This window comes from Gossypium arboreum, chromosome 12 (genome assembly GCF_025698485.1).
Source record: "Gossypium arboreum isolate Shixiya-1 chromosome 12, ASM2569848v2, whole genome shotgun sequence".
Lineage (NCBI taxonomy): Eukaryota > Viridiplantae > Streptophyta > Magnoliopsida > Malvales > Malvaceae > Gossypium > Gossypium arboreum.
In genome coordinates this window covers 113,246,445-113,262,237 of record NC_069081.1, presented here as the reverse complement: position 1 = coordinate 113,262,237, position 15,793 = coordinate 113,246,445, and the positions used below count along the sequence as shown (strand labels likewise).

The 15,793-nt window shown below is 32.7% G+C and overlaps 2 protein-coding genes and 1 long non-coding RNA gene across 3 annotated transcripts; 2 read left to right on the top strand and 1 right to left on the bottom strand.

The window, feature by feature from the left end:
• The first annotated feature begins 221 nt into the window (after positions 1 to 221).
• Positions 222 to 4,262, top strand: LOC108477177 (probable ADP-ribosylation factor GTPase-activating protein AGD8). Its single transcript, XM_017779646.2, has 7 exons — positions 222 to 677; positions 796 to 914; positions 1,874 to 2,306; positions 2,450 to 2,710; positions 3,173 to 3,298; positions 3,713 to 3,805; positions 3,899 to 4,262. The coding sequence occupies exons 1-7, from the start codon at positions 606 to 608 to the stop codon at positions 4,004 to 4,006; spliced, it is 1,212 nt and encodes a 403-aa protein (XP_017635135.1). The 5' UTR covers positions 222 to 605; the 3' UTR covers positions 4,007 to 4,262.
• On the bottom strand, positions 3,939 to 5,445 carry LOC128285626 (uncharacterized). Its single transcript, XR_008276137.1, has 3 exons — positions 5,310 to 5,445; positions 5,030 to 5,205; positions 3,939 to 4,923 (listed from the first exon to the last, which is right to left on the bottom strand). It is a non-coding gene; the product is annotated as an uncharacterized LOC128285626 (long non-coding RNA).
• Positions 5,446 to 10,997: 5,552 nt separating this feature from the next.
• Positions 10,998 to 13,645, top strand: LOC108476836 (protein RGF1 INDUCIBLE TRANSCRIPTION FACTOR 1). Its single transcript, XM_017779192.2, has 4 exons — positions 10,998 to 11,381; positions 11,558 to 11,755; positions 12,454 to 12,669; positions 12,920 to 13,645. Exons 1-4 carry the CDS (start codon positions 11,379 to 11,381, stop codon positions 13,145 to 13,147), a joined length of 645 nt encoding a protein of 214 aa, XP_017634681.1. The 5' UTR covers positions 10,998 to 11,378; the 3' UTR covers positions 13,148 to 13,645.
• Positions 13,646 to 15,793: the final 2,148 nt, after the last annotated feature.

Below are 15,793 nucleotides of genomic sequence, written 5' to 3'. Positions count from 1 at the left end.
TTAAAGATAACAAATATTATTTTAACAAATTATATATATGTATTTTTTAAAATTAGAAAAATATATAGATACATATACATGATTCTCATAAGCCATATATCCATTATTTTATATAAATATTTTACATAAATATGCTTAAAAATCTTAATAAGAAAAAAAAAAAAAAAAGGTGGTTGAGTAATAGCTTAAAAAATGAAACGGTTCAGGAAAGTCCTAAGAATAACAAAAAAAAAGATGAGGTGGACGAAATATGTAGTTAGTTAGTTGAGGTATAAACATCGAATTAGGGGGGTTGGTAATAAAACCGCCACTTGGCCACCTCCACGCAGGAAATAAGAGGAAGCTCCTCCACCTCTTTTTCCGCCACCATCTCTTCATTCTGTAAGTACCAAAAGGGATACATTCGTCATTCTGTAAATAAATAAATATTGTTTGCTAATACATTTTTGTCGCCAAATTCGTAAGCCTGCCTGTGCAGAAGAGAAGAGAGGCGAGGAGAGGTGTTACATATCCTCCTCTTCCCTACAAATCTTCTCTTCTTCAAGCCAAAACTCCCCAATATTTCTTTCTGAAATTCTAAATAATAATTGAAAATAAACACACCAATGGCGTCCTCTGATAACTTGAGTGACAAGAACGCTGTTTTCAGAAAGCTGAAAACAAAATCCGATAACAAGGTTTGTTTTTGTTTTTCTTTCTTTCTTTCTCTCTTTTTTTTTTTAAAGATCTGATTCCGCTCTAGAAAATTCCGTTACTCGATCTCTGGTTTTTCTTTTTGTTTTTTAAATTTTGTAGATGTGTTTCGATTGTAATGCAAAGAACCCGACGTGGGCGTCGGTGACGTATGGGATCTTTCTTTGCATCGATTGTTCTGCCGTTCATCGTAGTCTCGGTGTCCATGTCAGCTTTGTCAGGTACTAGCATATATATGAATATATAAATACGATTTCTGTTTTTTTATATATATTTTTTGAATTAATTGATGTGTTTTAATTTTGTGATCCAAAATTCCAATCATGCGTGAAGAAGTTGTATATATTTTCTTAAATTATACGAGGGTAGAAAAAGGCTTTATTTTCCCTTCTGATTAATCTTTTCGTAAGGAAACTGAACTATCTGGTGTTGACATTTATAAATTCAATATAGGGGAAGGTTTGATTAAGCAGATTATGTTCTATTGGTGCCTGGCGGGGTTCTCCAGGAAATTGAATTTCGAAATGAATGCTTGTGAGAAAATTTGGTTCCTTTTTGTATTTTTTGTCTCTGTGAAATTTCCGTTCATATTTCTATAGGTGGCTTGCATTGGACCTGAATCGTAATATGAAATATCTTTTGTGTTATTGTAATGAATTTGATAAATTCATTGTCTGATTTATCATGCATATGAGATAAGCTGCTACTATGTTAGTATTTGTTCTTTGATATATTTCCAGAAACTACTCAGAGAGGATTGAATTTCTTTTAATGGTTTGATAGTTGAAACCTTTTTGTAGAGATTAATATGCTATCATACTTAACATCTCTGCAAGTTTTTGTGGGTAAACAATGTAGCATGAAAATTACTTCCTATTGAGCTATTTTCTGGGTATTAAGGTTGTTGATGCTCATGTTTAGCCAAAATTGGAGGTACATAATCACTTAACCTTCTCAATAATTTCCTCCTTACTGGCTGAAAAAGCACCTTTCCTAGAGTGTCCTACTTACTAGCCAAAACAGCAAGAGCTTTCAGATATTTTGTCTACTATGAAACATGTTCATTAGCGAAGACTTGTGACTTTGAGAATCTTATGGTGTTAATACCATCATTCAATGTCCCAGCTATTGGGTATATATATGAGCCTCTGTGTTCTTAGAAGTACTTATATTTTTGCAGGTCTACAAATTTAGATTCATGGTCTCCTGAACAGTTGAAAATGATGATCTATGGAGGAAACAACCGTGCACAAGTTTTCTTTAAGCAGCATGGATGGACTGATGGTGGCAAAATTGAGGCCAAATATACTTCAAGAGCTGCCGAATTATACAGGCAACTACTGGCAAAAGAAGTCACTAAAAGCATGGAAGAAGAGGTGGGTATGCCATTGTCCCCTGTTGCTTCTCAGTCATTGAAAGCATCCAATGGGTTTTCTGATAGCAAGATTGATGAAGCTCCTAAAGAAAGTTCTTTAAGAGGGTTAGGAAAACCGGAAGTTTCTGCTACACAAAAGGCTTCTCATACGGTTGCTACAAGCACTGTCAAGAAGCCTTTTGGTGCAAAGAAGACTGGGAAAACTGGGGGGCTTGGTGCCCGGAAGCTTACTTCAAAGGTATTCGCATAGACTATTGTGAGCTATTCAGTATTTCAGTTAGAGCAGAATGATCATAGGGATATCTTGATTAGAACAGTTACTTATTTTGGAGTTACTTTAAGGTCCTTTTCTCTTTATAACCTAGTCCATTTTAATTTCAGCCAAGTGAAAACCTCTATGACCAGAAGCCCGAAGAACCAGTTGCTCCTGTTACTTCCTCAACTAAAAACACTGTGCCCGTTGCCTCATCTTTTCCATCGCGTTTTGAGTATGTAGAAAATGGTCAATCTTCTGAATTTAATTCTGGTGGCCCACAAGTAGTTAGCCACATTGCTCCTCCAAAATCATCAAGCTTCTTTGCTGATTTTGGAATGGACAGGGGGTTTCAGAAGAATTCAATCTCAAATTCCCCAAAAGTGCAAGTAAGTAATATATCTCCTGGATGACCAAAAGCTTAATATTTTGTACAAGTGGCTGATGGTTTAATGGAAGGCCTCCTTTTGGTTTTAGAACATATGGCTCTTCTGTTTGATTCTTCATATCACAAACTTGTACTGCTAGAGACGTTTGCCACTTTCATAATGAGGATGTTTGACATCAAGGGATTGAACTCAGTATATTATTCTGGTTATGGTTTTAGCTAAAGTGAAGTTAAAATTTTCTTTGAAAATCAAATTAAAAAACATGAATTTGAAAGGAAAATGCTCCTATATTGCACATGTCCATGAAATACAAGGTTGGAGAATTTGATGGGCAGGAAGTTTTGTGTGATTATGTTTTACTTTTATAATTGCCCCTGGAAGTGGTCAATCTTAGTTATTTTTTCTTTTCTAAACTGTTTCTGCTTTTTTGCTGTTTTTCTTATTGCTTCTTTTTAATCCCAGGTTCAGGAAACAGATGAAGCTAGAAGAAAGTTCTTGAATGCGAAATCTATTTCATCAGCCCAATTTTTTGGTGATCAGACAAGAGCAGCAGACAATGACGCTCAAGTCACTTTGCAGAAATTCTCAGTATGTGCAGCGGCTATTCCTTTCTCGAAAGATATCTTTTTTAAGTGCTCAAAAGGCACTATTACTCTATCACAAAATTTAGTACCATTGCATTTTATCCTTTCCCTTAGTTTTATGGTTTGACAGTCGGCTGTAAACAAAGTAGATTCTTAGAAGAACCGTGATCATAATTTTTTGTTTTCGATTTTAGTATATAACCGTAGTAGCATCACTTATTTATGGTAAGGAAGCAAAAGAAAACACTAATTCTTGTAATATGCTTTGTTTAATCATCTTCAACTAAAATATATAGGCATGACTGGAAGTAGTTGGTAATCCAATTATCAGTTCAGTGGCTGTGAGAGCTGTAACAAGTACAAATTTACTTTGAAATGTGGTTTGTATTATGACCAGCCATCTTGTTCTTTTTTGCAGGGATCAACAGCCATCTCCAGTGCTGATCTATTTGGTAAAGACGCAGATCATGACCTCACCGCTAGTGACCTCATCAACCGATTCTCTTTCCAGGTCTGCTTACTAATGTTCTTTTCCCTTTGTTTTGCTTTATTTTATGAAGTCGAATTATTTATTCATTTATAATTTATAAAATTTTACTTGCAGGCACAACACGATATGTCGAACCTTAAGAACATTGCAGGGGAGACTGGAAAGAAACTTAGCTCATTTGCATCCACTTTTATGTCGGACCTGCAGGATAGAATGCTGTAATGTAGTGTTTTGGGTCTGAATATATACGAGTTTTTGTAGTGAATGAAGAGCAAAAGTGGGTTTATCATACAATTGGTTGACAGTGAGAAATAAGATGGTTAAAAACCTCCACAGCACAGAGCGGATAGTGTGTGTGTACTGGGGACCTGAAACAATGAAAATCAAAAATCAAAGCTTGCCAAAATGGCATTTCATTACCTGTGTATTCATGTTCTTTTCTTTATGTTAACAGCTTGAGATTCCTTACGTCAATAAATTTTGCAGTTTTCTTTCCTTTTCTCATTCAAATAATTGCTTAATGACCAAGTCACTACCCACACTTCATACGTTTCCAAAACAAATCTCTTGATTATCTCACCGTGTTTCTTCAGATACTGCACTGCCCCTCCCCAAGTACTAGCTTCTTTTTCAAAGTAATGATCTAAAGCTATCAAACCTTTTAAAAGTTCAGTAATGCATATAAAGCTACATCAAATGGATGGTTTTCCTATATGGTTTTGGCTGTCATTATCAGATTCCTATGAGAATATATATCGGCAAACCCATCTAAAGTAAACAAAAAAGGATGGGTAAGGGTAACCCTAGTCACCAAAAAAGATATGGGAACAAAGGATATAGGCCATAGCAATTGATCGACCATCATTCCATTGGCTGTACATAATGCTTATGCTTTTTCATTATTAAATAAATAAAACAACATACTAGTTAAAAAGTACACCAAAAAGCTCTAATTTTTTTTTTTAAAGTAATAGTTTCCTTCGTACTCGTTGGAACTTGGAAGACCAGACCAATACTTTTTTTCCCATAATCCTCTTTTTAATGGGTTTGGTAAGGTTCTTCTACCTCTCCTTCCCGTCCAATGAGCTTTCACCTCTAATTTCAATTTCAATTTCTTTTGTTGTTTATTTCTCCTTTTTCTGAAAAGAAAAAAAAAAAACCCCATGAGGTTTGCTTTTAGGCACATATTCTTTCCAATAGCTTCATTTCTTTATACTAGTGATTATATAAATAAACAACTCTTACTCTTTTTTTTTTTTTTTGTCTTTTTCTTTCTCTTATCATGATCTATCCATTTCCATAATTGTTGACTCTCCCACTCCTTGTTGAGGACAAGATCCAAATACTTGCAAGAGAAATAGCATTTGGATTCTTTATCAGCTAAGCTAAGTGCAACTTTTACGAAAAGAAACTGAAATTGCCTGCATTAATAGACACAGTCCAATTATATAGCTGTATTTCGGAAGTAAGATCATAAATGTATGATATCAGTATAAAAAAAAAAAAAACACATCTCTAAAATTACTTGTAAAGAGACTGGATCAAGAATAAAGACAACCCAAAAGGGAGAGAAATTGGAGAAGCATGCATTACCCTACATTATTATTTAGTCTCAGGGATCATATATAAATGTTGAGTGGGTGGGTGAATGAGTGGATGAATTTCATATTAATCAAAATTCAAAGTGAATCAACTTTAGTGTACAATAATTAAGTAAAAGGCAAAGCAATCACTTTTTTTCAGGCTTTCAGTATTTTCTTGGATCATCACAAGTAAGCTCCACTCTCTTTCACATATATTCAGTTCACATATACATATATATGTGGGTGTGTATGTATATAGTGGGAAACCGCTAAGAAACTTCCAAGCTTGGGCTATCAAAGGGCATGGAATTTAATGTAATTTTGGTATAAACACAGTGAAGTTGACGTAGTTGTGATAATGAAAGATGGCAAATGACAAAGAGAAGGAAACAACTTGGTTGGGCTGCCTCGTGGCAATGAAAATCATGCCACCTTCTTTGCAACTTGCCCCACCCCTCCAACCCTAAAAGATCCTTTATTTTTTTTCTTTACATTATAAAATTTATATAAAGGAGCTTTGTTTTTATTAAGACTTATGGTTCGTACAAAATTACCTTCATATTAATTTTAGAATTTTTGTTCACTGACCAAATTTTATTATAAAATTCTTATCATTTACCAAGTCAACATTCTAGAAATTCAACAATAATTTCAATTAAGAAATCTCCTTATTTAATCCACTAATATTAATTTTATATTATAATATTATATATTTGACATTTATGTCCTATAAATTACATAATATATATAAAAATAAAATACAATATTATAACATTAAAAACGGATTAAACCGGGTTAGGTTAAGACCTTGAACGTTGAAGTACAAACTTGACTCATATTTTAAATGAGCCTTGCTCAAGTTTATTTTTTAAATCCTTTCAAATATTGAAAGAGACTTTAAACTTGAACGACTAGTTCAACTCTTAAATAAGTATAGTCATTTATATAAATGATGCTATGTATTTTTTTAAAATTTTTATTTAACGATAAAATAAGTTGTAATTTATAATAAAACAAAATTAAAATTTAAAATTTATGAAATATTATATTGTAAGAATAATATACATTGAATGTCTTAGGAGAGAACAACAAATTGCAAATCAGATATCCAAACAAATAGAGCCAAAAGAAAAATAAAATAAAATAAAAGATATTAATGCCCTTAAATTTGAGAAAACTCAAACAAAATAAAACGACGGCAAAGGTACGCAGCAAAAAAGGAAAGGAGGAAGAATAGTCAAAGTCAAAATCTTGACTTGATGACATGGCACGAAGTCATTGGCCAGAACGCTAAACCTACGAAGACTTGAGAAATGAGACGGAAAGGGGGCAGTCGCAGTTGCAATAATAGAAAGCCGTCCCACACCCAAACCACACGGTGTGAAAAACGACGTAGCATCAAACAGCACCAATCTTTTGGTGGGTTCAAACCAACCCAATTAATTCTACCATAAAACATCTTCTATTCGTTTTATTTTTCATATATATATATAGAGAGAGTATTTATTTGTAGTTAATGTAAAATTAATAATGATGGTGAAATTAAATACTGTAGTGATATAATAATTTGAGATAAAAATTAATCTAAACGCACTACATCGTACTGCTCATCCAAATATCTACTTAAGCTAAAATTTTAGTACAATTTAAATGTTTAAGTTTGATGGATAAAAGAGAAGAAGCTACTTAATTTTGTTTGATTCACCTATTGCCTTCTTATTTCATTGAACACAAAGATGTACTACTTAAAAAGAGGATAAGTGTTTAGAGCTAGTTGTTTTGTTTAGATAATATAGCAATAATTGATGTTTACTTTGTCATCATTTTTGGGTAAAATTGGAAACTAGAAGATGTATAACTGTTACAAATTTATTAAAAGAAAAACTTAAAATATTTATGGCATTTTATTGTGTGGTTGCGAATGCTAAAGAATTGAGTTTGGTATGTACAAGTTGCAATTCAAGATTCAACAATCAAGAGTAGATCAGCCTCTTAATTAATTATTAAGCATTTTTTTTCTTATGGTGTTAAGTTTGTTGTTTCCTTAGGAGATGCAATTACTTGTCCAGGGATTTTGGAGCCAAGATGAAGCTAGCAAGAAGGTTCAATCCCCAATTATTCTAATTCGTATAGGGATTATACTCCTTTCCATTTTTATAAACTTAATTTCATGATATTAATACTGCTCAAAAATAAAATAAATTATGTACAATTAAATTTTGTCTAAAAAATTTATTTATCGAAAAAGAAATATAGTTAAGTAGTAAATCTATACGAATGTGAAAACAATGATTCACTCGAAGAGTAAAGGGTCATGAAGGGAAGAGGAATTAGTAGAATAATTGTAGCGAGTTAGAGAGGAATTAGAAGTGCAACCTAGATAAGAGATACGAGATGTATATGAGGTTGACTTTTTCATGCCACTTGTCCTCTTTTGATTGGTGAGCTTATCATTCAACCGTTCTTTGTTAAGTTGGTTGTGTGATTTACTTGCGTTGTAAGATATATAAAATATGTTAACGATAAATAATAATTATGTTGTTAAAATGATTGAAGGATATACCTTTTGTGTTTAAACAAAATAGCCTCTTAACGAGGTCTAACGGAGATGTCTCTTAGTAAAAGTAAGGTGGAGGATGTACGACAAAAATATTTATTTTTCTTTCATAGAATATATATTTTTTTGTATAATTATGTGATGTCTGAAATAATGACATATATATATATATATATATATATATATATGTTTAATATGGAAAGAAAGGTTGATTTTTGTTTCTGCCATGTAATTCAAACAGGAACTTGCTTAGGAGTTAAACTTCTTATCTACACAAACAAAAACAATTTTCTTCTCTAGTTTTTCACCAGTAAGAAAAAAGAAGCTTCTTTCTAGCTTGAACCTAAAGAAATGCAAAGAAACTTAATTACTTCAATTATATTTCATGTCATGATATGGACACATCAGGTTCACAATAAAAGCATCATAGTATATAGATGGGTGTGTTCAAAGAAATTTCACTGCAACAGTCTGCAATGCAAACAAAACAAAGTAAAAAAATATTTTATAAAAGAAAAATATGGGGGACTTTAGAAAAAAAAGAATAATCTCTTTTCCCCAGAAAAATCCCATACAAGATTTGTGTGTATACCAGAATATGAATTAGGGATATGTAATAATCATCCTCATTGATTCTCAAATATCTTCTTCTTCTAGGCTTAGTTAGGTGATTCTGAATAATCATCTTTTACTGTCTCCTTATTGCATGCTATTACTTAGTGACTTCATCTTTATAGCACCACCACCTTTTCAAGCCTAAAATCTTTTTTTTTTTTATAACTATACTGTAGTCATATTTTCTTTAATAAGGGAATGGATAAGGAATATTTCGATATCAAATTTGAAATTAATGTTAACAAAAAAATTAATATAATCTTTTATCGTTTTACTCGTGTATTAAATAGATTTGTGGGGTAAATTTTTTTTAAGAATATTTGTTGTTGGATAAATTAAAGCATATGTGCCATCTTAATCTCGTTTGTGTTATTTTACTATATGAAATAATTGCTTGATCTTTCACTTGTGGCATCATCTTTTCAAATCAAATTTCCCCATTTTACATTTTATATATGAATTTCTTTGTAGCATTTAAGACCAAAGTTGAAATTGTCTGGTCATTGTCTCTTTTCGATTATCTATAAGCATGGGTGTTCTGTTGTGGACCCCCGCAACCATTTTCTTTAAAAAAAAAATTAGGTATTTATCCAAGTACTATATAACCTTACATGATTAACAATTATTTTAAAGTATTTATATATATCACATTGAACACCTTCTTCTTGCATACGTAGGTTTTGAAAATCATAAAACACAATAAAAAGTTGGTTCAACTCAAACATGTTGAATTTTTTTTTATATATTTTATTATGAGGTGGAATTGGTTCTCTACGAGAAAATATTCCAAGTGTTATTTTTTTGAGTAGTCGATTTGAACCCTAATAATTAAAGGTTTTGTTCTTGTGTTGATAGAATAAGTTCTTCACATGGATAGTCTCTTTAAATTTAACTAGATAAAGTTTTTATTATACCTCTTTTGAATTTAGACACGTGTCAACATAATAAGCTATATAAGAAATGTCCACAATCAGCACTCTCGATCACATTCCAATTATCCATTCTCTTCCACCATGAAGTCTTGATAATTAATCCTCTCGATTCTTTTGTCTCCATTCGACCCATTTCTCGACAAGAGACCTATGCCACCTGCTTCCTTCTAAAAAACATGGACTTCTTGCTTTTGTGGATAGCCACCTGCTTGATAAGCATCCTTAACAGGCACTCGCTTTTTAGGTGTGAACATGTCCTTATAGGTCATTGGGCCCCACCTAAGCATCACAATCTCATATTGCCATGGGCCTCACTATGCGCACCCTCTAGTATGTTGTGATGGTAACTTCCTATATAATGACCTGCCACGTTAGACTAGCAGGCAAGAGAACCTCTCTTGTAAATATCGAAGAGGATCTTTTGGAGTCTTTAAGCAACCTTTAAGCACTTACTCCTTGTTACCTTGCCTCCTCAACCTTCTTTCTATCCTTCGGTTTTCACCATATTTTAACTTTAATAAAGTATTGCTAAAAATCTTCAAAGATGTGCTTTGGTAGTCCAAGTTATCTTAGTTAAAAAATGTTGATCAAATATGGGAAGTTACGTTCCCTTCGAGATGCAGTTAAGTTGCAATTGGAATTGTATTTGGATAATATAATCGGTACTAACAAAAGTCATTCCTTGTGTGATGCCGAGCGAGAGAGTTGACTTATTTTTTGAGTTTAATATTTTTGTCCAAATTTTTTCAAATTTCGAACAAATCTTTAGACTTTTAGTCTTAAACATGTAACCCGACTCATAAATATGTCTAATATAATGCACCAAAACCCATTATTTGCATGAGTTGAAGCATCATTTCATTTATAAAATGAAATTAGGTTTTGTTCCCCAGCACAACATGAGTGAAGTGTAACTTTTTGGTGATAATATTATGCAATAATAATTCTCAAGTTCTAGAAAATGTATATACGTTTTGTAACCAAGGGTTTGGCGGACCAAAACCAAACTCCATCATATTATTAGGGCCCTATTCTATATTACCTAAACTTCATGCATTGAGGCTTTTCCCCAAATTAATTTGTCTTCATTTTGCTATTTATTTTATGTAACTCTTCCCTTTAATTTTGTTTTTAAAAATGGCCTTAACATAATCAATAAAAGAAAATTAGACAAACCCAACGTCACAAATAATTAATTTAAAATAAAAAGTATATAAACAAAGCAACTTAAATAATCATTTTGTACATAAGCAAAAAGTTGGAATTAAGAGTTTAATTCTATTAATTTATATAATATTTTTGAAATGTAGTAAAGACCCGAAATCCATGTTTGAAAATCCTATGCAACTTTCTAACACCGAAAATAAAAATAAGCAAAATTCAACCTCTTACATATTAAATTACTATAAAAAATTATACCAAATTTGTTCATCACAGCATTATTCAAATTAATTACCTCACAATAAAAATGACACATTAAAATAATCACAAACTTTAAAGAAATAAAAAGAAAGAATAAATTTATGAAAAATAAATAACGATAAGACCAAAGAGAGAGAAAGAGAGAAATGTGAATGTGAAAATGAAAGGGAAATAAAAAGGAAAGAAGGGTTCCTTGCACCCAACGCATCTCCCATCGACCTTCGAGAGTTTAGCTTCGGCTCTGTCTATAATTCATAATAAGAACTATCCCTTCTTTTCTTTATTTCTCATTTTTATTTTCATCTCTCTCTCTCCCTCTTCTGTCTCTGCTCGCCGCCTTCACTTCTTTCTCTCTCTCCCTCTCTCTCTAATCTCACTCAGCCTCATAAAACAGAGCATTACCCTTTCGAGTTCAAGACTTCAAGCTGGCGATAGAAAATCAAGAATCCACTGTCCGTGAAATTAAGCCTAAGAACAGAAGAATCATGGTATCTTCTGTCCTCTAAAAAAACTACTTTTTTTTTTGCTCCTCATTCTTCTGTTTCTTTCACTTTTGGACTTTTTTAATTCAGCTTTTTTTTTTCTTGGTTTCTTTACTTTGGGTATTGATTAGAAATGTGTTTTAATGAAATGGGTTCTAATGTTATTTTTGGTGTTTTGATAGGGTGCTGGTGGACCTGATGAAGAAGACAATAGGTGGCCGCCATGGTTGAAACCTTTATTAGGAGAACATTTCTTCGTTCAATGCAAGCTTCATGCTGATTCTCACAAGAGTGAATGCAATATGTACTGCTTAGATTGTATGAATGGCGCTCTCTGCTCTCTCTGCCTTGCTCATCACAAGGATCATCGTTATATTCAGGTTCAATATTATTTCCCTTTAAAATCGCATTTCCTTCTCTTCTTCTTTAAAAAAAAAATTCTATTTTTATCGGTTTTTTCTTTTGAAATTTGTCTCATTTCCTCTTATGGGGATATGAGGAATCCCGTTATTCAATCCCCTTTTCGGCATTCATGTTTCCAATTCTGGGATTCTGTTCTCTGTCCTTTCTTAATCGAGTTTGTTTCCGATTTTGACTTAAGCACATTTCTTTGAATTTCTACTCCAGGTTTCACTTGTTCTTGCTCTGTTTTTCGTGATGTACTAAAAAAGATTTGAACTTTCATCCCAGTCTAGTCCAGATGTTCGTACTTTTCTTTCTCTAGTTAGCCACCTCACATTTTCCCACCATCCAAGCAGGCAATGACTCAATTTTCAAGGTCTCTTATCTGTTTTTTAAAAGCCCTTTTTCTGCATAATAAAAAAACCACTACTTGTCCTTCAAAACAATGGTGGTTTTCCGATCCTCAGTTTCTAACAAGAAAGCCAAATGCTTTTCTCGTGAAAATGGGTGTAATCTGATCATATTTTGCAGTATCTGGCTGATGGGACTTAAAGTCTTAAACTCACAAAATTCTCATTGGATTTGACTGTTATTTGTAATTCGCCACAAAAGTTGTACAGTTATTTCGATTTGCTAATCTAATTTGCTCTGCTTTCTGTTTTTGGTTGTATGACAGATTAGGAGGTCCTCATACCATGATGTGATAAGGGTATCTGAGATACAGAAATACCTGGATATATCTGGTGTTCAAACCTATGTTATTAACAGCGCTAAGGTTGTGTTCATCAATGAGAGGCCTCAGCCAAGGCCTGGAAAAGGTGTCACCAACACCTGTGAGGTCTGTGACCGTAGCCTGGTCGACTCCTTCCGCTTCTGCTCTCTTGGTTGCAAGGTAAATCCGCTGTTTCCTTTTTAATTAAGTTTTCCTCTTTTGGTCAACGGTATTGTTTGGTTGCTGAGAAACTGTATGATAAAGTAAGGGTTGTAGTTTTCCAAGCAAAACCATAATGGTCAAAATCTGTTTTAATTTAGTTTGGTGAAACCATGTTGACTTTTCTAAAATACATTATAATCTCGAACTCCATTCCCCTTGAGCTATATGAAATGTTAATTCTAATTTGTTCTACTTTTTTAACATTCAGATTGTGGGTACATCAAAGGATTTCCAGAAGAAGAAGAGACATGTGGCCGCCATGGCATCAGACTCTGAAGATTCATACAGCAGCAGTGGCCATGGAAAGCTCAGTAACAAATTGCAGAGCTTTCGTCCTTCAACGCCCCCTCCAACTTCGGTTAATTATCGAACTGCAAAACGAAGAAAGGGGATTCCCCATAGAGCCCCAATGGGAGGACTAATCATACAATATTAAGACATAACCATACCCATAGAGCTCATCCTTTTTGTCCTGGAGTTGAAATATATTTATCCTAATAGTATTTGCCCCACAGATACACACAATCGTGGTGCCACAATGCCCCCTAATGTTTAGAGCCGCCACCTCTCTCTAGTATCGTGTATATAAACATCAGCAGTAGCAGCAGAGAAGGATGGCAAAAATAAGGGCCCCAAATGAGCTTTGCTTTTAGTGTTTTACAAGTTGAAAATTAGGTTGAGAGCGTTAATTTTAATGTTTAGAGTTTTGGGATCTTATACAATAGGTTGGTTGGTTTAGCAAATAATGATGGGGAAATCAGATGTGTAAATAGGGGGAAAGGGTAGTGCAAAAAGAAAGGCACTTACTGTGGTGCTGAGGTATGTTTATGTTACATATATTAATATTCGGGGTGGTGTTATGGAATTGAAATCATAGTAAGGTTTTAGTTGCTTTGTTGTATATGATTTGATTGATTGCTTTCCGTTTTTAGAAGGTTGTTCGATTTTGGTTGGTTGGGTAATCAACGGCGCTGATCAACTTCCAAACTTGAAGGGCCCTCCAATTCTATGGTGTGCGTGTGTCTTTGGGGGTATGATTGAAATTTTGTGTTTCGCACGCGTCAAATGTTCAGCGGTTTAGGTCAGCCGCCCCTTTTGCCCCAATACAGCTTTTTCACTCATGGGACCCTTAAAACTGTGATTACATTTTGGCCCTTGGATCTTGCAATTGCTTAAGTACGACTTGTTTTCATAATGGCCTCTGGAGGTATTAAATCATTGTAATAAAACGTGAGATATGTTTTTTTAGTCTATTTTAAATGTGTTTTAATTTTATTTAAATTATTAATTTAATCCTTAAATAACACATAATAAAATTTAAAATAAATAAGATATTGTTATCTACCTTTTAAAAGTAAAAATAAAATAAAATAAAACTAAAACCAAAAGAGTGGTAGATAAAACTTTCGTACAAACTAAGAGATTTAAAATATTCATTTTATAATATTTATTTTTAAAATTTTATTTTAAATTATTTAAATAAAATATTTAAACAGTTAAATTTAAAATGAGATATAGAGTTTAGAAATGTTTTATACGATTAACTTTTGTTTCTCGCATTATTATATTAACACATATATAATTTTACGTTTTCATTTGATTCAAATTTATTTAATTTTTAAATAAAGGGTTTAAATGTGTCATAAAATTTGCGTGGTTAAAACATAAAACTAAAACCCCGTTAACACGTGACTTTGGCATGCGATGCACCTGGCCTTTGGTACATGCACCCTTCACTGATTTTTCACTTTCCATGATGTTATTTTTAAGAAATATTTTTTGATAAAAATATTTTTAAGATAAAATAATAAATTATTTTTTAGAGAAAACTATTTATTTTAAATTAAAATTGATCTAAAAACACTTTTTAATAAATAATGCCACTGGTTACCTAAAACCCCAAATCAATTAACCCACGTTTCTCACAACATTTCCTTTCACATACTTTTTTCTTTTCTTTTTTAGGAATTGTTGCGAAGGAACCAAAAGTTTCTGAATTACATTTTTTTTTTTGGGGCGCAAAAGTATCGTAATTAAATAAGAGAAATGATTGTAAAATATAAAAAAAGAAAAAAAGAACGGCCTTTGTTTTGGATCTTTTTGAAAGAAAAAAAAGGTAAAAGTGTAGTAAACGATAATTTTATAGATTTAACAATCAAAGTTAAATTAAAAAAAGAAATGTTACTTAGCATTGGCCTTTGTTTTACTTGGTTTTTATCAAATAGAAGTAAGATGGGGTTAAGGATAAATAAGGAAAATCAAGACTGAAGATAAGAGTCAAATAAAAGAAATTTGGCATTTGGGTTAAAATAGGATACAACAAAATCAAATTAATTTGAAGCAACACGTGAGTTTTTTATGTGTCGTCTTATAAGGTTAAAATAGTTGTTCTTTCAACGTGCTTACGTTGGATGATTAAAGAATATATTTGTGGCCACGTTGGGGGTAGAAGCGCTAAGCAAGTGTTGGTGAACTGTCCACGTATCAAAACATCATGTTCCACGTGTGAATTCACTACTTGCCAGCCTAGCAACACCATTCTTTTATAAACATAAAACATCATCCATTCCAAAGCGAATAACGTGGAATATTCAAGAAATGTAAATTAAAAAAAAAAAAGGCATTTGATTTGGTAAACTCTCTGCTTCCAAAGTTTTGCAACGGTGCAGCACCGGCAAGATAATAACGGAAAGAGGATGCAATGTGCAATTTGGAGGGGCAATTGGGCATAGTGAGCAGTTGAATGGCTGCTTCATTTGCGGTTTGCTCCACTTCAATGAGGAATTCTGTAGGTTGAGAGCATGTGAAATAATAAACCCATGATTAAAATCACATGCATTGCAAAACATGTGTTCTGTTTCCAGTGGGAGTGGGACTTCTCTACATAGAATCCAACCTCATAATTCATGTCTTAATAACACTGTGATTCCTTGAAACAAATCAGATCTTCAATAATTCTGCCCTTGCCTCTTTAAACAGTTCAAATAACTAGTAGGAATCTGTTGTTAAGTTTTTGGCTGAATCGAAATTTTTAAAAATTTTAAAGACTTACGAAGAATTTCAAAAAAAAAAAAAGAATTAA